The sequence below is a fragment of the Orcinus orca genome, chromosome 6, assembly GCF_937001465.1.
Source record: "Orcinus orca chromosome 6, mOrcOrc1.1, whole genome shotgun sequence".
In the NCBI taxonomy this organism is placed as follows: domain Eukaryota; kingdom Metazoa; phylum Chordata; class Mammalia; order Artiodactyla; family Delphinidae; genus Orcinus; species Orcinus orca.
The window spans coordinates 107,303,413-107,327,489 of record NC_064564.1 but is presented as its reverse complement, the minus strand read 5'-3'; the positions used below and the strand labels follow the sequence as shown (position 1 = coordinate 107,327,489).

Sequence of the window (24,077 nt, the reverse complement as noted above, 5' to 3'; positions counted from 1 at the left end):
ATTCTAGAGAGTGAGGCTATAACAACATAAGCTGCTCTTTACTGACAACTTACCTTAGGAAGATATGGTTATTAATACCTGCATTATTCTCACATGGACACATTTTATCATCATTCTAATGGAGTTTTATATTTACCACCTTCCATTACTTAGCTTGATTCATTTCAAATCATTTTCATATTCATAACCTCACTTAGTCCTCACAACTCTGTGGGGCTGGCAGGACAGGTAAATCATCCTCATTTTAAAAATGAGGAAACAAGTACAGGAGTTTAAATAACTTGCAAAAAGACAATGAGTAACATTAATATTAAAGTTAACATTTGTTGGTGGCAGGAGAGGGGGACTACTACAGGTTAAATGGCCACCAGAAGTTTTCCTTCAATGTTACAATGCTTCATTTATAAGTTAATTGACTTACTATATGAGGAATTATTATATGAAACTAGAAAACATTATACAACTATAGGTGATATTATCACCAGATATTCTGCATAAGATAATGGAAAATGTTTTTCAAATGTAGGCTCTTGGAATAAGACACAAAATTTTTTTTTTTTTAACATAGAATAGTCCTTTGGAATAATAAAAGAACTGGCAAAACAATATGAATTTGAAGAATACAAAATAGCTAAGAAATACATATGCAGTACTCAGCTCTCCAATACCTAAAGAAATGCGAAATTAAAGCAATGAGATTCCATTTTTTTCTATCCTATTTACAAGTTCAAAATAATACTATCAAGTGGGGGTGGGCTCTTTCACCCACTGCTATATAAGTGTGAAGCAGTTATAAGCTTTTTGAGGGGTAACATTAATAGCTATCAAAATTTAGAACTTATAGTGATTATGCTAAGGAAGTACTAGTATGAATGCGTAAGGTATATATATATATAAAGATTTTCTCTACAGTATTGTTTCTAATAACAAAAAAGTGGAAGCAACTTAAATATTCATCAATAAGAGAAGATTAAATAAATCATGGAAAATCCGTATAGTGGAACACAATATACACTTTGAAAAGAATTTATGTGTGTGTGTATATATGTGTGCACACATATACACGTGTATGTATTTTTTTAACTTGGACAGCTGTCCAATGATATACTGTTTTGTAAAAAATAAGATGGCAGAATTTTTAAAAATATATAGTAAAATTTTTTTAAATCACAAAACATTCAAAAATATATATAATTACATATACACTATGTAATTATATATATATTGTAGAAGCATAGAAAACAAAAAGGATACATATTAACCTCCAAGGAATGTGGCAGGGGAAGAGTGAAACCTTCATTTTCTAGTGTATACATTTGTGTTGTCTGAATTTGTTATAATAAACATATAGTAACTTTGTATATAAAGTGTTTTTAAATAGTTAATGATAAAAGTAACATAATGACTCAAAAAGAGCACAGTCTGTCTTCTAACTGAAAACAATTACAGGAAAAAAAAACGAACAAAAACTGTTGACAATTTACAAAACATTTATTTACAGCATAAACATATCAACATAATAAACGAACAAAAGAGAAAACTAGACAACTATAATAATCCATAATTTTGGGATAGCACACAAATATAAAATAAAATATTTTGCCATGATTTTCAATGGGTTGACTTAACGTGCACCAGGGAGTCAGCATATGGAAATCATAATGTTTTTTTGTCTTAATAATACAAGATGAATTCTACACTATGAAAAAGATCAATAACTCAGGAAAATTTATTAAATGTTCACAAATATCAAGTGATACCAAAGTAAGTACTGTGCTTATTTTAAGTACTGTTTTATTTTTGTATTTAAAATACAACTGTTAAGTGATGGCACAAAGAGTTCACTGCTAAAATAAAACTGATTGTAATATGTCTTCAATGATTTAATTACTCATCATTCCACTCTTATGGAATGGAGTGCAAAAGATCTATGCATATTATAAGACCATTGATAATCACTGGTTTATTAACATCATATATAATATGCCTTCAGAATACAGCAGACATATTTGAAAACTACCTTCAAATAAGAGGCATATGAAGGAAGCCACAAATGCTCCGAATGTTTGACTAACAGAGCTGGGAAAGCTGCCCTGTCTTTTATCATGTCCCCCTGACAAAGAAGAGCTCAAGAAAGAGGTAATTAAGTAGTATTTGGATTTCAAGTAACAATTTCCCTCTCTATACAGAGGAGGGAACGCTTTTTTTTCTTGCTTAAAAATGTAAGTGCTTAGGCAGAATTCTTGTCAATAAATCAAGTAACTAAGCCAGAATGCCAATCTTGAAAGGGGGATGCAAAAAAAAAAGATAACTGTATCAAGGATTCTGCTAATTATATGAGAAATACAATTCTCTAAGTTATGCACAGATCAGAAAAAGAACTGTCAAAAGAAAAAGAGAGTACCAATAGCTATTTTTTTCTTCAAGGAAAGTAGACTAATAATTTTACAGAATCAAATTATCAAGGTTGAAAAGGGCTTTTAGGGTGATTTAGTCCATCTCCCTGACCAATGTTTTTTTTTATCTTTTCCCTAAACCCTGAGCACATGGCCTGTTTCAGTGATAGCACACACATTCCAGAGTTATCACATTTTATCTCAAGACAGCTATTATATAGATTTCTTCTTCATTACTAAATGAAAAACTGTTTTCCTATAATTCTTTTTGCCATTTCTTAATTTTAACTCTTGGTACCTTCATCAATAACTCCAGTCTCTCTTCCATGAAACAGTCCTTTGACTATCTGAAAGCAATTGCCACAGCTCACTGGGTCTCCTCTTCTCCAGCCTGGACACCCCTGTTGCTTTGGCCACTTCTCAGACATGGTCTCAAGACCTTTGAAGCCTCTGGGTCAGGTACCTTCTGAAGATATGCTATCTAGTCTGTCTAAATCTTTCTCTTTTAAGATATCTTTTCTACCTATTTTAACCGTAAAGCCAAATTATTTAAAATTTAAACATTAAAGATATGCATATATGGCAATTTGAAAGTGCTCTATAATTCTACTCCCCTAAAATAACTGCTGTCAAGAATTTGGTATACATTCTACCATTTGACTTACACATACTTATACTATTATATACTTCCTTTATATATAGGACCATACTTGATATACAGCTTGCTTTTTTTCATATAGCAATATATGTTAGACGTCTTTCCATATGAGGATATACAGCTCTGCCTTCCTTTGATAAGAACACTATTATTCTACCACATGGATATCTACTGAGGGACATTTTAGTTATTCTCAATATTTTGCTAATATAGACAATAATGTAGTCAATGTCCTTGTATATATATGTGTATATGTATATTTATATACATACACACATGTATCTACATATATCTCTTTATACATTCTTGTACCATTTCTACAGACTATATTATTAGAAATATATATATATTATACTATAACTTACATAATAACCAATAAATAATATAAATATTATATACAATATTTCCAATATACAGGACATAGGGTACATCCATTTAAATTTGGATAATTTTGCCAAATTGCTTTCTAAAAGTTTTTGCCAACGTACAGCCTCACCAACGGTGTTGTTGTTTAAAAAAATACAGACATCTAAGGGCAGTCTGACCAACTCCCCACGGTGTGGGGCTTCATCTTCCTCATTTGTTCTGGATATCATACTTTCACATAACACAGCTCAAGACAGTATGCATCTTTTGGGCAACCATACCATAGAGTGTGCAGTCAACTACAACCTGTCAAACCAGTTGCACATATTTCTGTTAAACCACATCTTCCCCATTTTATAGTCAGGAAGCTGTGTTTTTAGACCTAACAACAAAGAATTTTCTATTTCAAGAGAATATAGTCAAGGCAATGTAAAATACGGACTTACCAGTTCATTTTTCGTGTTTAGGTTACTCTCTAGCTCCTCACAGCTCTGTTTTTGTAACATGGCCTCCTCTTTTAATGATTTGTTCAACTTATCTTGATTTTTAATTTCCTCGAGGAACCTTGTTTGTTTGCTTTTAAGCTCTTCAGTTTCCATCACCTTCTTCTCCAGGTCTCTTTCCAGTCTTTCTACCTCTTCTGCTAGTACAAATTTAATAGTTTATTGATCATTATATTTTCTATTTGAAGAAACATAAGACTATTTCTCAAATAATAACAAAAGAAGTCTTAGAATAGTATATATACAATTCTACTTTTAAAATTATTCACTATGGTTTTGGAAAAAAAGATTATTTTGAGCTAGAAAGTGATTTCTATTAAGAGGTAAGAAGGTATTACCATATGGATAACAATTTTAAAAGATAACACAAAAACAAGGTGACTATAGGTGCGTGGGTTTATCTCTGGGCTTTCTATCCTGTTCCGTTGATCTATATTTCTGTTTTTGTGCCAGTACCATAATGTCTTGATTACTGTAGCTTTGTAGTATAGTCTGAAGTCTGGGAGCCTGATTCCTCCAGCTCCATTTTTCTTTCTCAAGATTGCTTTGGGGCTTCCCTGGTGGCGCAGTGGTTAAGAATCTGCCTGCCAATGAAGGTGACAGGGGTTTGGGCCCTGGCCCGGGAAGATCCCACACGCCGTGGAGCAACTAAGCCTGTGCACCACAACTACTGAGCCTGTGCTCTAGAGCCCGCGAGCCACAACTACTGAGCCTGCGTGCCACAACTACTGAAGCCTGCATGCCTAGACCCCGTGCTCCGCAACAAGAGAAGCCACTGCAATGAGAAGCCCGTGCACCGCAACAAAGGGTAGCCCCCGCTCGCTGCAACTAGAGAAAGGCTGCGCGCAGCAACGAAGACCCAATGCAGCCAAAAATAAATAAATAAAAAATAAATTTAAAATTAGAAAAAGGGCTTCCCTGGTGGCGCAGTGGTTGAGAGTCTGCCTGCCAGTGCAGGGGACATGGGTTCGAGCCCTGGTCTGGGAGGATCCCACATGCCACGGAGCAACTGTGCCCATGAGCCACAACTACTGAGCCTGCGCGTCTGGAGCCTGTGCTCCGCAACAAGAGAGGCCGCGATAGTGAGAGGCCTGCGCACCGCGATGAAGAGTGGCCCCCACTCGCCGCAACTAGAGAAAGCCCTCACACAGAAATGAAGACCCAACACAGCAAAAATAAATAAATAAATAAATAAATTTAAAAAAAAGAAAATTAAAAAAAAACTTCTTAAAAAAAAAGATTGCTTTGGCTATTTGGGGTCTTTTGTGTTTCCATACAAATTGTGAAATTTTTTGTTCTAGTTCTGTGAAAAATGCCAGTGGTAGGTTGATAGGGATTGCATTGAATCTGTAGATTGCTTTGGGTACTATAGTCATTTTCACAATGTTGATTCTTCTAATCCAAGAACATGGTATATCTCTCCATCTGTTTGTACCATCTTTAATTTCTTTCATCAGTGTCTTATAGTTTTCTGCATACAGGTCTTTTGTCTCCTTAGGTAGGTTTATTCCTAGGTATTTTATTCTTTTTGTTGCAGTGGTAAATGGGAGTGTTTCCTTAATTTCTCTTTCAGATTTTTCATCATTAGTGTATAGGAATGCAAGAGATTTCTGTGCATTAATTTTGTATCCTGCTATTTTACCAAATTCATTGATTAGCTCTAATAGTTTTCTGGTAGCATCTTTAGGATTCTCTATGTATAGTATCATGTCATCTGCAAACAGTGACAGCTTTACTTCATCTTTTCCAATTTGGATTCCTTTTATTTCTTTTTCTTCTCTGATTGCTGTGGCTAAAACTTCCAAAACTATGTTGAATAACAGTGGTGAGAGTGGACAACCTTGTCTTGTTCCTGATCTTAGAGGAAATGGTTTCAGTTTTTCACCATTGAGAATGATGTTGGCTGTGGGTTTGTCATATATGGCCTTTATTATGTTGAGGTAAGCTCCCTCTATGCCTACTTTCTAGAGGGTTTTTATCATAAATGGGTGTTGAATTTTGTCGAAAACTTTTTCCACCTGCATGCTTTTATTCACACCTTCTCCCTGGAACTGTCTTCCTCTATCTCCTACTGGCGTATTTTGCATCCTCCAGGTCTTAGTTTTAAAAACTATTCTGAGAAGCCTGCCCTGACTCTACCCTCCCCAGGTTGGACACTTCTCAGGGATGCTATGATGCCACCCTGCACCTCTGACGCAGTCCTCATCACAGAGAGAGTTGGAAAATGTGATCAAATAGCTTGGCTGTCTGCCTTCTCCACTAAAGTTTTGTGAAAGCAGAAACCGCATCTATCTGCATTACCACTGGATCCCAAGAGCTCAGCATCACTAAAAGCTCTTAATTAACATCCAAAGTTGTGAATGAATTATAAGTACTTTAAACATTTCCCCAAACAGTATATTTATATAATGACTTCCCTTTGCATTATTTATATTTTTTAATGATTCCAAAACATCAACTTCTGGGTAACAAATGTTGAGTTAGGGGGATCCGAAACAAATAAAAATCTACCATTTCTCAAGTATTGGATCAAACCATATGAAACTGTTGTTTTTATAAGTCAAAATGGACTAACATCAATTTCAAATGGTTGAACATAGAGGCTCATGCCCTAACATTATCATGTTAGGCTATTTCATACCTTCCTCTTCCCTTCAAACCTCCCATACTCCTTCTATTTTCTTTTTTTTTCCAATCTTTTTTTTTAAATTAATTTTTATTGGAGTATAGTTGCTTTGCAATGTTGTACTCCTCCTATTTTCTTTCTCAGCTGATGACCTCTTATTTTATTGAGAAAACAGACCCCACCAGTGGGAACTTCCTCATCTTCCTACCACCAAGGCAACAAAACTACCCATACCTACACACATCTTCTCTCCCTTCTGATGGAGAAAGTGTCCCATCCCTCTTATCAATAGACAATCTTTCCTTTTTTTTTCTAATCTCATCTCCTGTCTTCTCAAGGACCAAAAGAACTAAGCCACGATTTGTCTCTCCACTCCGCTCTTGAATATTTTCTGTTGCTTTGATTACTAGCTTTGAGGTTTATTGCACTTGCTTCTCCATTTCCTGGTTGGAAGCTACTGGTGAAATTTTTTTAAACTTACTTTAAAAAATTCATTTATTAGGTACTAGGGGAGGAAACTGTGGGAGGCAATTTCAAATCTTTACCCAAATGTCTCCCTCCCATTCAGTCTTCAATCTATAATCTAGCATTTGTCCCAGCCACTCCTTAACTGCTCTTGTCAAGCTCATCATCATGTTGTCAATCTAAAGCACTTCTCTGTGCTCATTTTTCTTCTTCATGTCTCAGCAACATTCAGCATAGCTGACCACTTTCTCTTTTGAAATCTTCTCTGGGCTTCTGCAACCTACTATTTCCTGGTTTTCTCCTACCTTGCTGGCCTCTCTTTCTCAGTTTTCTTAACTGGCTCCTCTTCATGCTCTTCCAAACCCCTGCCTGAGTGAGCTAGTTGATTCCGATGGAATTAAATATTATTTTTATGCTGATGAATCCCAAATTTATATCTCTAGGACAGATCTCTTGAACTCCAGACTCATATTTCTGATTCTATTCTTGGTTGTCTCACAGACATTCAAACTCAACATTCTGAGTTCTCCCATTTTCCAAAACAATACTACCATCCAACCACTTACTCAAGCCAGAAGCTTGGGGATTATCCAATTCATTAGAAAGTGCTGCTGATGCTACTTCCAAAGCTGATCCGTCTATTCCACATCTACCACCTAAATACAGGCCACCAACATTTCTAAGGCAATAGCCTTCTAACATGTCCCTTTATCTCTATTTTGCCCTGCTTCAAATCATTCTCCATCCAGCATCAAAAATAATCTTAATATACAAACCCCCGCTTAAAAGTTGTCAGTGGCTTTCCACTGCACCTGGAATAAAATCCAAACCCCAAGGCCCTGTGCCATCTCTCCCCTCCCCATCTCTCCAAACTTTCACCTGGGCTATCCTCCAGTCATACTGATCTTCTTTCTGTCTCTTAACTCACCAGGGTCTTTCCAATCTCAAAGTACAAGCTGCTCTCTCTCCCTCAGGCCTTTCTTCACATGACTAATCCTCTCCTGCCTTTGCCTTCAGCTTATATGTCACTTCCTCAGAGAGCCATTCCTTTACACCACTTTCCAAAAAGGGGGTTCTCCTCTGTTACTTTATCCGGGTTTACTTGTTTTTTTGTCTATCTTCTCCACTAAAACACAAGCTGCACGAAGGCCAGTACCTTACGTCTTGATCACCATTATATCTTTAGTGCCAGATACAGTGCCTGGTTCACAGTACATGCCTAATGAATATTTGCTGAGTTCATTGATTTATGATGCCATTGTCTATGCAAATTTTTTTTTTTTTTTCTTTCCGGTACGCGGGCCTCTCACTGTTGTGGCCTCTCCCGTTGCGGAGCACAGGCTCCAGACGCTCAGGCTCAGCAGCCATGGCTCATGGGCCCAGCCGCTCCACGGCATGTGGGATCCTCCCAGACCGGGGCACGAACCCGCGTCCCCTGCATCGGCAGGTGGACTCTCAACCACTGCGCCACCAGGGAAGCCCATATGCAAATTTTAATAGCATTATAAAGTTCATAATAAATATTTTTTTTCTGGATAATTTCTGAAATAAATTCCTCTCCCACCCAAATTTAGTTTTTTAAAAATATGTCACCTCACCTAAACTGAATCTCTCAAAAGCTTCCTGTCTGTCCTGAGTGGTTACTGGCTGACCTTCCAAACTTTCCAGTGAACGGAGGTGAAAAATGGTGAACTGGAGGTAATGAGGAAGGGTCACAACTGGATTTTCAGCTAGGATCACAGAAGTCAAATCTTGAAGGGGTTTCAATTTGCTTACATCTTGGAGCTGAAATGATAGGTAACATTATAATTGGTATAATTGAATTTAAAAATCATAAACATCAAGATGTTAAAAAAAAAAATAAATAAATAAAATAAAAATCATAAACATACCTAAGGGAAGTAATAAATCAAGGAAATTGCTATTAACATGGCAAGGAACCTATTCATGAAACCTATTATCCAAAAGTAGTGATTTGAAGGGCGGAAAAGAAAGGAGTATTTGAGAATCTAAAATGTATCAAGGGCAGTATTAGGCATTTTCCATATACCATTTTATCTGTGACTCCTCACAAAAACCTATGATATAAGAACCATCTTAATTTTCTAGATGATGAAACTGAGGTTCAAAGAATTTAGGTGACTCGCTCAAAGCTCAGAGGTTATATGTTAATGAAATAGGATTTGAATTCAAGACTGTGAAACTCTAATCCTATTATCTTTTCAGTATGCTGATTGAACAAATCAAAAATATAAATGGCTATAAAAAAGGAGTTTGGTAAATCTTCAGGTAACAGTTATACTTGATAGTTAAAAGAAATAAGGATATGTAGAGACACTCACAGTTCTGAAGTAAGATTTTTACATTTACCCAAAGAGGGATTTTAAAAGGTTGAGAAACACTACTACCAATAGCTAGTATAAATAAATCTCTCCCAAGTGGATGTGCACTCTTACTGAAGCCAATGTCAAATATGAACTGGGATGAGAAGGTCTTACAAAATTAGAAATAATAATAAATATTTATTAAATGATTTTCCTGTTAACAGTCCTATCTAGGGATCAACTACTTTTGGAACATGTGTGGCAAATTTTAAATAGATTCATGGCTACCTCCTCCCATCACCCCATAAGCTCCAAGAGCTCCAAGGTGATGCTGTGTAACATGGCATGGGGCTTGGGCTGTGAGGCTCTTGGGCTGTCACAGTGAAATGGTAGAGTCACCTTACCAGATCTTTATAAAGATGAAATGAGAAAGCATAAACATTGCACAGCATTAAACAAATGTTATTTATTATTATTGGCTTCTACTGGTGAAAGTTTAAAATACTAAATAACTCTAATGCTGTATTCCTTATAGTTTTTAAAGTATTTTCACATCTATCATTTCATCTGAGCCCCATACCACTTCTGAAAGAAGGCAGGGCAGGGACTGTTTTCTCTAATTTAAATAGTGAGTTTTAGAGAGATGAAAGATTCTCCAAAGGTCACAGAAGCAAAGTCTAGACCCATATTGGAAGTCACATCTTTTATTTTCTATTCTAAGACTTAAGTTCTTTAAATTATAGCAGGATTGTACCAATTTTAATACAGATTTAAGTAAATTAATGTTTTTACTTTTCAATGCTTATTGAATATCTAACTGTATAAATATCACAAGGAAATCATAAAATATACTCCAGAGAAAAATACACATCATTATTAGCTTATGTGAACCACGAAAACAAAGTTGCCCTACTATAAAAAGCTAGTGATTAACACTTCTTGTAACACCTAACACTATAATCAAGATTAATTCAGATTAATTCACAAGTTTGAAAAAAAAGAACTCTGCTCTAGCCATTCAGTGACATGGATTCGGGCACAAGTTGAATGACTTTGGGTAAGAGAGTTACCCTCTCTGAGACTTTACTTGAAAATGGGATAAGACAATGGTACCTAACTCACAGAATTATAAAAATAATCCCTGCACTGTCTCCTTAACAAGAGTATTTTGAGGCTCAAATGAAATGAAAGATGGGAAAATGCTAAGAGGTCAACTTTTAGCTACCATGGAACCATGCAAAACCAGGACTGCCTATATTTAATTACCATAGAGAATACTAGCTTATGTCTGAATTTGATGTTTTGTCAAAGAACCAAAGACATTAGAAGAAGTCCCATTTTAAAAAAAACTTAGATTTTAATTTTTTGCTTCAACAAATCCAAAAATTTTTTAAATATTCTTGCTACTTTGAATAACTTACCGATGATATCTTGTTGCCTTTCAGATTGAGGACTCGCAAACATTTTAACTTCTTCCCTAACCATACTGGAATATGTTCAATTTCATTTCCCGCAAGGTTTAGCTTTTGCAGATTATGCATATTTTCTATACCTTCAATTTTGCTGGAAACCAAAGGGTAAAATCAAACTTAGTAATAAGTACAATGATAGTGCCCCTCCATTGTATTTTAAGAATAAACAGGCTTGGTTTTATGTGGAGTTACTTTCCATAATTATAATTTATAAATGAGAATTTAAAAAGAGTGGCTAAAAACAAATTTACCAGAACAGCTCTGGTAAACTCTTCATTACTGTCTGTGCCCAGGAATCCTACCTATCTTACTATCAGACTTTAAGATCCCACAACACAGAAGAGTCTGTCTGTAGCATTCTCACTAACCACTGTGAAGACTACTAGTGGACAGCAAGGGGAGAGCTAGAAAGTTCAACAGCACACACTGTGCTATGTGCTACAGCCCTGCATAAGAACAAGATGTCCTTAACTATTACCTTAAATCATCAACAAAAGATTAGCTATGCCAGCAGGATATGGCTGCTACTTTGAGCTGGTGGACCCCCAGAATGATACTGTATTTATGAACAAAAATATTTTAATCAGAATATTTAAATTAATAAAACATTATCACCCATATTGAGGAATTTTCATTGATGAAATACTTTCCCAAGTTGATTCCAATTTAATTCCTTGGTCAATTCTCTATACTGGGCAAATATTTCCAAGCTTCTTTATTTTCAGTTTTATTTTGCTGAAATTATTTTCATCAGGATCAATTTTTTTATACACACTTTACATTAAGGATTTGATTCATTAATCACTTTTTTTCCCATTTCATTTTTGCCATATTAGAGGTTCTGCTACTGTTAGTTGTTTTGTTCTCTGGCCATTATATATACCAAGTCTTATGTGGAGGGAAAATACATAGATATAAAGGTATTCAAGATTTGATAATTGTATCATTTTGCCTATAACAAGTTTTCTATGTGCATTTTTAGCAACTGTCAGTTTTATTATGTTTATTTCTCAGAGTAATATATATTATGAAGTGGAAACAAGATAGTGTGTATTTATTACAGCAATGAGCAAAGAACATTAGGATAAATACATAGGCTCAAAACAGGTTGAAATATCTTTAGGATCAAAATGACAGGGTTAAAACATTCTGCTTCATGCCACCTTTTTTAATGAAATAAGGCAGTTAATCAGACTACATCTGGGAAAACTTCCTGTCAAAAATGGAATTAAGATAAAATTTGGTACTCAAAAAATGTATCTCCTTCTTTGTTAATGACAGACGTTATTCTGTACTTTAGTAATACCAAAATATGGCAGCTATCATATGTGAAGGGCTAGACTACAAATGAATAAGAATCAAAGTGCCTGATCTTTCAAAGGATTCTTTCAGTAACACAGCAGCATTAATCTACCTCTTTAACAAAGATGACGACCCTGCAGTGCCACCCAAAGAAGTATTTACTTACCAGATTTTGTTATATGATAAGTTGAGCTCACGTAATTTCAACAGCTTGTCTACCTTCTCAATCTTCCCTATTAGATTATGGCTGAGATTCAGTATTTCAAGTTTAACACATTTTTCCAAATTTTCGATATACTAATTGGAAACAAATGAATAAATACTTTATATAACAGATGCCTCGACATAAGCACGACATATAAGCATGTGCTGATCAGTCACCGGAGACTAAGCCTTTACTGCTTCCCCGGAAAATCCTCTGGTGTGGCTCTCCTCGGCCAGGAGTGGCCACTCTCTCCAGGTCGCCAAACTCTCCTTGCCCCTCAGCGGACAACACTTCCTACGCACTAAGAAACTGAAGACTATCCAATGAGAATTTCCCCATCAATCCTTTTCTCCACCTCGTCTTTTCTATGCCTCTCCCTTTCTCCCCTCTTCAAAGTTCAACTAGGTACTTACGCTCTTGCATAACGTTACCCATCTCTTCTCCTTGTGTTCCTGTATCTCCAATCTCTTTCTCTCTCCTGGATCTTCCCCTCAAGTTTAAAAACAGTCACTTTTCAACAGATATTCATTTCCCACTCACTACATGTCAGATGTGGCGCCGGGCAATGGCGGTATACTGGTGAACCAGACTATTTCCCTGCTGCAGGAGCCTATGTTCAACATGCTCAGTCTCCTCTATATAATACAAATCACCTCACTCCCAACTTGCTTCCTACCAAGCTTTCATTTTATCACTCTTATTTGCCACCATGTTCTCATAAAAGTTGTGAATATTTGCTCACTCTGAGGCCTTCCATTCACTATTATTCTATTGGCAAGGCAATATATCTTCCACCCTTACTATGTATTCGAAAAGTTCTCTCCAAGATCACCATTCATTCATCCATTGCAACAAATATTTATCAAACATGGATTGATTATGTGTCAGGAGCTGTTCTAGGTACTGGAAATATGGAAAAACAGTGGTGAATAAGGAAAACAAGGTTCTTGATTTCATTCACAGGGGAAGCCAATAAACAAATAAAGAAACAAAATTTTTAGGCACTGAAGCATACTAACAAGAAAATAAAGGTAACGTGATGTGACAGAGTGCAAGGCACCAAGAGGGCAGATTTTGTTTGCTGTGTTCACTACTATAGTACTAGTGCCTGGCACATGGTAGGTGCTAAATAAATATCTATTGAGTGAAAGAATGAGAGGGAGTGACTGAGGAGAAGGTGGCTAACTGCAATTGCGTTAAGAGAAGGCTTCAGAGAGAGAGGAAGTGCATGGAGTTGAGACCCTAATAATAAGCCAGTTGTGTGAACATCTGGGGACAGAGAATACCAGGCAGAGAAAAAAATGCAAAGATCCTAAAAGAATGAACCTGGTTGGTTTAAGAAATAGAAGGAAGGGCTTTTTAAACTGCCAGATCAAATAACTTCTTCCAAGTTTTCATCCTATTTGCTGATTCGGTGACATTTTATAGCATATCCTTTCTGCCTGACGTTCTCTCAACTTTGGCCCCCGTTCATCATACTCTTGGATCTTCTATTCCAACAGCCCCTTCGGACTTTTTCACTGGGTCTGTCTCTCCCACATGCTCACTCTCTTTCTCTGATTCCCTCTCACTATTTCTCCTCTTAATCCTAGGCATTCTTCACACTAAGCTCTAAATTCCCAGAGATCAGAAACTAAGCTTATTGACTTCTGTATCTATTCCCACAGCTTAACATAATGCCTGGCATATAATAACCAAACAGTAAAGATTTACTAACTTGATATTTCATTTTCACACCCTTTAAACTCCAGGATGTCTCCTTTTTTCCTTTTTAATTACACAAGACATAAATATATTCTAATAAAAATTTCAAACAAAACATAAAAAGCTCTCTTCATCAGGTCTGCAGGCCCCCATAAAAAATCTCACTGCTCAAAAGTAACCATTGTTAAGAGGCTGGTGTATATACACATACATATACATATGTATACATATAGGCCTTTCTATTCATTTACATCTATATATACATAGATAGAAAAACAGAATTTTAAAAAATATATTTTGAGACCTTGCTATACAAAATATTTTAGAATTTGTTTGTTGCATTTAAATATACTGGAATATTTCCCCACATTAATACATAGAGTTCTGGGGTTTTTTGGGTTTTGTTCTTGTCTTTTAAGAAACTTGATAGTATTTCATGGTATATTGCACCATAATTTTTTTAAGCAATCCCCTATTGACAGACATTTGGTTATTTCCAATTTTTCCATCTTAAATAATGCTTAATAAACATGACTATTCAGACAATTTTGGATACGTGTGCAAATATTAATAGATATCAAGGAGTAGAACTGCTGTGTTGGTGAGTATAAACTCAGTAAGTATAAACTCGATTGCTGGATCAAACAAATACATTTGAAATTTTGATAAATACTATCAAACTGTTTTCCTAAAATGCTGTACTAATCTATACATCCACTAAGACCATATGAGAATACCCATTTCTCACACCTTTCTGAACACTGAAATAATCTTTTTAATTATTGTCCATCAGACATACAAGATGGAAAATGGCATCAAATTATTGTTCTATTTCACATCTCTTTGACACGAATGAAATTGAACATATTTTCATGTTAACATTAGCCATTTATAATATTTTTGTGAACAAACTGTTCATATCCTTTGCACATTTTCCATTTAGCTGTCTCTTTCTACTGAACTGTAGGTGCTCTATATATTATGTGGATATTGTTACATATGCTGGAAACATTATCTGCCAGCTTGTTGTTTTGCTTTAACTTTTTAAAAGATATCGTTCATTAAACACAACTTTTTAAGTTTTTTAAGTAAGCTAAATCTGTCAATATTTTTCTTTGTGGTATTAGGGTTGGTGTTTGTTTAGAAAGGCCTTCCCAACTCTAAGATTTAAAAATATATTCTCCTATATTCTTTCCTAATAATTTTATAGCACTTTTGTTGGTTGATTTTTGTTTCATTTTCATTAAGATTTTCAATCTTCTGGAATTAATTTTTGTGACTAATGTAGTAGGCATCTACGTTTATATTATTTCCAATTAAAAAATTAAGTTGTCTATTACAATGTGCTCATGTTGTATAGTTTATGAATAAAGTAGTGAACAGTCTAGAGCAGGGATCCGCAAACTTCTGTAAAAGGCCAAATAGTAAATATTTTTGGCTTTGTGAGACAGTCTCTTTGACAACCGCTTACCTCTGCCATTGTAGTGCAAAAACAGCCACAGACAATATGTAAACAAATGAGTGTAGCTCTGCTCCAATAAAACTTTATTAACAAAAATAGGCAGTAGGCCCAATGTGGCCTACAGGCTGTAGTTTGCGGACTCATTCTAGAGAGAATCAATAATGTGTAGAATAATAGGAGCTTATGAATTTGAAGATGTCACACTTCTGATGGAGAACTTTCACTAGAAACAATAAAAGATCTGCAACAAATTCGGTGACATTAGGGTGCTGTAAATCTAATATACTCTTTAAAAAAAAATTTTAAAGCACATAAAAATTAAAAACAATGTGTGTATTCAGAAATGTTGGTAACCTACCCTAAATTTCTTGCCACCATCTTTAGAAAGTGAAAGGTTCAGAGATTTTACCAAGGCCAAATTGTCCTGTTTAGTAAGTTTTTTAACCAGGGCCTCGGTAATATATCGAACTCCTTCATGTGAATCAGCTTCTGAAATTACACAAACAGATCATTATCAGTAGAGGAAGACATGAATACTTTGAAAAACAAATCGTCTTGATGTTATATAACAAAAAAAATTTTTAAAGCAATGCAAATGTAAAAACAGCTGGCTAGTTCTATTTGCAATGTTTTAATAATAATATTTTACTTTATGTAGCATTTCATAATAATGACAATAACAGTTATACTCTATAAATATTAATTGTGTGCAAGCTTTGTGCTGAATACTTTACATTTAAAAATATAATCTGGGGACTTCCCTGCTGGCGCAGTGGTTAAGAATCTGCCTGCCAATGTAGGGAACACAGGTTTGAGCCGTGGTCTGGGAAGATCCCACATGCTGCAGAGCAACTAAGCCCGTGCGCCACTACTGAGCCTGTGCTCTAGAGCCCGCGCTCCACAGCTACTGAGCCCACGTGCTGCAACTACTGAAGCCCGCGCGCCTAGAGCCCATGCTCTGCAACAAGAGAAGCCACCGCAATGAGAAGCCCGCGCACCGCAACGAAGAGTAGCCCCCGCTCCCCGCAACTAGAGAAAGCCTGCGCGCAGCAATGAAGACCCAACGCAGCCAAAAATAAAATTAATTAATTTTAAAATTTTAATTTGTACAACAAACTTTTGGGATAGAAATTACTGTTCCCCTTTATAAAAGAAATTATAATAATTTATTCAAGATCTTGCAGCTAGAAATGTGCAAATCTAGGACTTGAACCTAGGCAGATGAATCTAAAATTTATACTTTTAATTATATGCAGCACTGAGGTTTTTAGCAGTATTTTAATGTTAGCTATTTTTAGAAATATATATATTGGCATTATTTAGTTGTTTGTTTTTTAAAATTCTAATCTGAAGTTCAAAAACACTGGAATTCTTAAAAATCCTCTTGTGGTGCTCCAAGGACAATGGTGCTTCAAGGACAAAGAATGACCCTCCTTCAAAAAGTTTCAGCGTTATACCCCCTACCGACTCTTTTTGCGGTACGCGGGCCTCTCACTGCCGTGGCCTCCCCCGTCGCGGAGCACAGGACACGCAGGCTCAGCGGCCACGGCTCATGGGCCCAGCTGCTCCGCGACATGTAGGACCCTCCCGGACCGGGGCACGAACCCATGTCCCCTGCATCAGCAGGCGGACTCTCCACCACTGCGCCACCAGGGAAGCCCCCCCTACCGACTCTTAATCGCCTTCCCTACCATGTTGCCATGGTTACGAAATTCCTGAGCCCACCTGGGCAACGCCCGCCTGGGCTACCGGGCCTGTCCCAAATAAGGAAAGGCATCTGCCCTTTCCCACTCCCACCCTATAGAAGGAAGGTATATGTGCCTCGACCAATCAGTAAATGAAATTTTCACCTCGGACCATTCCTTTGTTTTCTGGCTATAAAAGTTGATCAATAGCACATGTTTGGGCCCGACTCTCCCAGACTACTAGGAAGTCGGCCCACTGTTCTGGCAGCAACCCTTCCCTCTAATAAATTCTATCTTCTTTACATTCTGCCTTGAGTCTGGAAATTCTTTTCCAACCCACGTTCAGATGACACCTCTTTTCCTATTTCTTTTTTATGGTAGGAAACTCAAATTTGTTGCTCTTTTAAATATAGAGGATCATAACACAGTTTATAGAGATAAAGTACTAACTTAATGGATAGCACACCCTATCTTAAGACCTTCCTGGATATTGCAGTCACAGCTTGTTAAAGCCATGTTAGTATAGCACAGGGAACTCTACTCAGTACTCTGTAATGGCCTATATGGGAAAAGAATCTAAAAAAGAGTGGATATATATATATGAATAACTGATTCATTTTGCTGTACACGTGAAACTAACACAACATTGTAAATCAACTATACTCCAATTTAAAAAAATATTTTTAAAAAAGCTATGTTAAATTCTGCAAAACCATCCAAAAAAAAGAGAAAATTGCCTCTTGGTTCTTTCTTTATGAATCAAAGATAATTAATCCTGGGTTCAGATCCAGGCTGTGGGCCAAAGTTTCCCGATGATTACTCATAATAAGTTAATATTACATTTATTTTGGTTCAAAATAAAATAATTTTTAAAATTTCAGCCATTCTAGGAAAGAACATATTCTAAAATATTAACCAAATTAGAAATAACAGGGCTTCCCTGGTGGCGCATTGGTTGTGAGTCCGCCTGCCAATGCAGGGGACATGGGTTCGTGCCCCGGTCCAGGAGGATCCCACATGCAGTGGAGCGACTGGGCCCATGAGCCATGGCTGCTGAGCCTGCGCGTCCGGAGCCTGTGCTCCGCAATGGGAGAGGCCACAGCAGTGAGAGGCCTGCGTACCACAAAAAAAAAAAAAAAAAATTAGAAATAACAATGTACCAACGGGCAGCAAGGGTACAGTCAACTCAAGGCTGATAATGTTTATTAATAAACACTGGTCAATATTCATGTCAACAGAGTTTGATGACTGTGATTTCATGACTTAGCAAAGAAATCACATAGTTTTCTTTCACACTTAATCACATTATAGATTCCCAGACTAACAGAATGCTTTTAAGAAAAAATAAAAACCTTGGTGGAAGAGGGAAGAGATATGGGAACATATGTATATGTATAACTGATTCACTTTTTTATAAAGCAGAAACTAACATAATGTATATAAATGTCAAACCACTATGTTGTACACCTGAAACCAATACTGTACTATACTTCAGTTACAAAAAGAAAAATAAAAACTCTGCTATATACTAATTAAAAAAAAAAAAAAACCTCGGTGGAACATTTATATGTCCCTTATGTGGAAATTAGTCCATTCACAGATTGCTAATAAGCAAGATGCTAATAAGCAGACTGGAATAGCCCAGGGGTGGATAGCATTTTTATACTGAATTAAGGCACTCCATTCTGAAGTGAACAGATATGCCCTCCCCCCAGCCAAGGATTATGGTAAATTTGGCATATGAGCTTTAAGGCACTCTCCCACCACAGGAAATAAAGCTTCCTCTTTCAGGAAACTCCCTTCTCCTACCGCTTTTAGACATCTTCACCCTCACCCAGAAGCCTCCATCCCCCCACTGTCCCTACACAATTTCTGTCAATAAAAAACAATGGTTCAAGTTAGTAGTTGGATATATGTTACATTTGGACCAAAAATGTAAGTTGAATATTTTCCATCTGTACTTAAGAGTACTTGGTGAAATTCTTAGATTAAAAGCAATACCTTGATGGTCTTGGTAGTCCAAAAGCATAGGGTTTTCACCTATAATCTCAACTTGCTCATACCACTGTCTTCCAGAATGAAAAGGTAGAGTCTCGGACCCACTTAAAGGTGAAAGTGACCTAGATCTCATATTGGACGTAACAGATGATGGACTAGGAGAGTGAGATGATGGTGGCGTCTTTGCTTTGGAAATTTTTTGCTGAGGACCTTTCTTCATTGCAAGAATAAAGCCAGGTATCCATCAAAACCTGTAAGAGTTTCCAGTATATTTAACAAGGTTAATTTTTAGAGCTATCAAAACTATTTATTTCTAGAATTTTCAAGACTACAGAAGTTATAGATGCTAGAACCCAAACTACTCCAAGCTGATGGGAGCAGACACTATTTCAGACATTGCTGATTACTTTACCAGAGGGAAGAGACCTTTAGAGGGTCTGTACTGACACATACTCCAGCCAGAAGCCTTACCTGTCATTACGGTTCTCAATTTATTGGACCAAACTTGTCACAATGTCTCTTCTACCCATAAGGGGTCCTAGATTGAAGGAAGGTGGAAATACTTGGCAACCAGCAGTATTTCATACTGATGAGCAGTCTCTCCTTCCTGAAACAGTTTCTTCCTTTGGCTTCTGGGATGCCATCCTCTCCTATCCTTCCGTCTCCCTGGCCACTCCTTGGCCTCCTTTGCTGGCCAAGGCTCTCCTATTCAATCTTTAAATGTCACAGCTCCTCAAGTCTCTTCTGGTCTTTCTAATCTTAATTTAGACAATCTAATGAACACCCATGGTTCCCAACGCCACCTGTATACTAATATTTATATTTTCAATCCAACCTTTCTCCGAGTTCCAGACTCCTATTCCCAACTGCTACCTGACATCTCATTGGCATCCTGAATCAACATGTCCAAATTGAATTTATCATTTCTCTCATTCCTCCCTCATTTTCCTCCCACCCTGTTCCTCCTCCAGTGTTCCCTAACTATGAACAATGCTCTTGGGAATAAGACAGAAACCTGGGAGTCATTCTTGATGCTTCCCTTTCCCTTTTTCCCATAACCAAACAATCACCAAGTTTTGTCAATTCTACCTCCTAAATATCTCTCAAAATGTCCATTCTTTCCATCTCCACTGTCGTCTACTCTAATCCACGCCCTCATCAAACTACTAATAATAGCTTCTAACTGATCTGTCTACAAGCTCTCTTGCCTTCCTCCTCCATCACTACATTGCAGCCAGACTGATCTATTTTAAAAGTTAATCTGTCTGTAATAAATGAAATATTTACCATGACCTATGAGGTCCCCCATAATACAGCCTTGTCTCTAGCCTCACATCTGTCACTGGTTCCCTCAACTCTGTGGCTCCAGCCACACGGACCTCTACATCTAATTTCTTCTGCTATAAATGCTTGCCCTCAGTCTTGTCTTTTCGTTTTTTAAAACTCTTCAGAAATTCTCTCCATATAATCTGGATATTAACCCTAATCAGATATATGATTTGCAAAAATTTTCTCCCATTCTGTGGTTTCCTTTTTACTCTGTGATATTGTCTTTTGATGCTCACTTAAAACTTTTTAAGAAGTCCTATTTGTCTATGTTTTCTTTTGTTGCCTGTGCCTTTGGTGTCATACCCAGGAAATCACTGCCAAATCCAATGCCATGAAGCTGTTGCCCTATGCTTTCTTCTAAGAGATTTATAATTGTAGCTCTTACATTTAGGTCTTTGATCCATTTTGAGTTAATTTTTGTATATGGTGTTAGGTAAAGGTCCAAATTCATTCTTTTGCATGTGGATATCCAGTTTTCCCAGCATGATTTTTGAAGACTTTCCTTTCCCCATTGAATGATCTTGGTACCCTTGTCAAAAATCATTTGACCAAATTCCTTTACTTTTTATGTAAGAAAATTAAGGCCCAGAATGGTAAATGACTTGGTCAGACACAATGCTAGCTGGCATTAGTTCTCCTCTCAAATTAATTTGTAAGTCAAATCACATAATTAATCCAGTAGAATATAAGTTCCATGAAAGTAGGGATATTGTTCACTGATGTATTCCAGGCCTAGAACAGAGCCTAAAAGATAGTAGGTAATTACTACTTATGGAATGAATTATTCATAAAGAACCTGGAACCAATAAAATGCTATTTAGTACTTCAGCCATAGGATATCTTCATAAGTAGTATTAGTTCTCAATACCAAGAGCCCTAACTTACAAGTTAGGTTTATGAAAAAAAGATTTTCATGTTATACAATTGCTCTTATAAGTACATTGCATAAACTATAAATTTGACAAACTTTTAGACCAAAAAACCTTATAAGAAGCATAGGTCTTGAACAAGGCTGCATTAACAATGATTCTACTTTTGCTCAATATCCACAATCTCCCCTACTCTCACTACTTAAAATGTGAAGATAAAACACAAATTCTTTTTTAGAAAATCAGTTTGCAATCCAAAGTTTTTGGATAGCTCCAATCTTAATGCCAGGGACTCCCCTGGTGGTCCAGTGGTTAAGACTCTGTGCTTCCACTGCAGGGGCCGCAGGTTTGATCTCTGATTGGGAAACTAAGATCTCACATGTTGTGTACAGCATGGCCAAAAAAAAAGAAATAATAATAATAAATCGTAGCTTTAAAAAAAAAAACTTATTATTATTATTTTTTTTTGGCTGTGCCGCGCAGCGTGGCAGCGTGTGGATCTTAGTTCCCCAACCAGGGATCGAACCCGCACCCGCTGCATTGGAAGCATGGAGTCTTAACCACTGGACCACCACGAAAGTCTAAAAAAAAATCTTAATGCCATATAAGTTGGTATTAGAAAGAGATATTATAGTGATTTGATGTGTGAACATCTTCATGTATAATAAATACACCTTCACAGGTATGTACATGGGTATTATTATACAGGCTGGGATTTTAAAGAAACTTATTTTTTAAATGCTTAGAACACATACAATATATGTAAAGGAGAGCTGCCATTAATATATCGAATCAATTAACCAACATTTAACAGATGTTAATACCTTTCAATGACTAGTCATTCTAGGAATGCTGATCTTGCCCAAACATTTCTGGAATTCCTCTTTGGGTCCTGCTTTCAGAATTAATTTATAAGTCTCACAAGAAAACTAGATCTATCACTTCAACTACATTTTGTTTTTATTTTCCCAGTTTGATTATTAACTTTACCATGTGCCAAATATTGTGATAAGCTCTTGTATGTATCATCACATTAGAAGGATTAAACACAACTCTATGAAATAGGTGTTATTATCTCCCATTTTAAAGATTAAGAGGTTAAATAATTTGTTCAAAGTCCCATAACTAATTGGTTAAGCCAAGACTTGAATCCTGATCTGATTCCAAAGCCCATGACTTCATTACCATGTCATACTGCTGACTGAGTTTTCTGGAGGCCAGATCATGTTTGATTCACTTTGTAGGGCCTAGGAAAGTGCCTTAGACAAAACAGATCATAAACAAGTGCCACTAAACAACCTTGATTAATGGACGACATACACTATAAAAACTATTCCTGAAGGAAAAACAGAAAATTTAATATAGTAATAGCATCACTGAACTCATGATCTAGCTTCTTAAGGTGACTAGTTTGAAGGTAACAAAAACCTGCGAAATTTTTAAAAAGTGACTATTATTTCACAGGTATACAGTACAACATGGCCAACTACCTTGTTCCAATAGTCTAGGTCACTTTAAACTGCAAATCTATGTCTTTACTTTCTCTTTCATTTTTTCATGTCATATCATCCACATGGGTCAGAAAATCTTTCCCCCAATTCACATAACTGCTATTTATGCCATAGCCACATGGTTTTGGGTCTTAATTTCAGAAGCGTGGTGAACAATTTTTGTCTCACCATTCTGCCAAGGCAAAAAGTCTCTTAGTAATACTCCTTATTCTGTGTTCAGTTGCACTGGTACTCTCTTTCTAAATAATAATATACTCAAGCTTGAGAAGAGCTAAGAGGCATGTGCTTTAATAGTATAATTTTATTCATTCCTGAATTAAATATAGTTTTCATAAAGGCAAGAGATTTAAAAGATAAAAGAGGAGAGGCACAGGGCCCAGTTCCCACTTGTATATGTCTTTCTCTATCCTATAGCATGATAGAAAATTATAAAATTAGAATGATAGTATGCTACATGTTACAGAGATATGGCTTATATATTTTTTTAGTTTCTTGGTTTAAAAAATGCACATCCTATATTTTTATGCAATGCAATTATTTTGTATCCTGCACCTTAGTCTTATCTCTAAATTCTTAAAATATTGAACCATGCTGAATGCCTCTCAGAACATCCTAATAACCAAGACTCTTTGGGCCTCACTAGAATATCATGCAGTCCTTTGTTACCTCACCTGATTAGAAAAACTCTGCCTTACTCATTTATAGAGTTAAAGAAATATATTAGAATGGATTCCAGAAATTGAAATCAACTCTTTCCTTTAATGAACTGTAACCTGAAAGATTAAATGATGGTTCCAAAGTCACAGTGCATTGCCAGACCCCCCTCCCTTGGTTGCCATAGCTCCTGTAAAGCCTGGACGTAGGATCTCATAGAACAGCTAACTCAGTGAAATGAGGTTAGGGATTTACTGTGCTTGAGAAAGGCCGGCATTATTTCAGAGACTATCACCTGGGGGTAGTAACACCTTGAACCACAATTTAAAGAGACAGATATGGATGTTGTTTGACCTAGGCTATAGTTTGCAATAATATAAACAAAGACTAAGGAATAGAAAAGAGAAGATAGAGCTGAGACATAGGGCTAGAGTGTGTGAAGGGCAGGATAAAGAGAAAACAAAACAAGCAAAACAAGTCCAGAGCTGGAGACACATTTTGAAGGCCCAGAAGGTAGTCTGCTGAGTAAGGAAAGCTGTTGGATGATG

General features: G+C 36.4%; 1 protein-coding gene across 6 annotated transcripts in view; it reads right to left on the bottom strand.

Annotated features, from left to right (window-relative positions):
• Positions 1-24,077, bottom strand: part of CNTRL (centriolin) — an 84,633-nt gene that overhangs the window by 58,413 nt on the left and 2,143 nt on the right. For 4 of the 6 annotated variants that reach the window (XM_049710758.1, XM_049710759.1, XM_033427297.2 and 1 more), the window contains exons 2-7: positions 19,170-19,417; positions 15,842-15,972; positions 12,279-12,409; positions 10,760-10,901; positions 8,613-8,799; positions 3,867-4,060 (exon numbers count right to left, since the gene is read on the bottom strand). In XM_049710758.1, coding sequence (XP_049566715.1) covers positions 3,867-4,060; positions 8,613-8,799; positions 10,760-10,901; positions 12,279-12,409; positions 15,842-15,972; positions 19,170-19,386 — 1,002 coding nt within the window. In that variant the 5' untranslated portion in view covers positions 19,387-19,417. Of the gene's footprint in view, positions 1-3,866; positions 4,064-8,612; positions 8,800-10,759; positions 10,902-12,278; positions 12,410-15,841; positions 15,973-19,169; positions 19,418-24,077 lie in introns of all 6 variants that reach the window. The other 2 variants (XM_049710760.1, XM_049710761.1) reach the window with 2 other exon arrangements.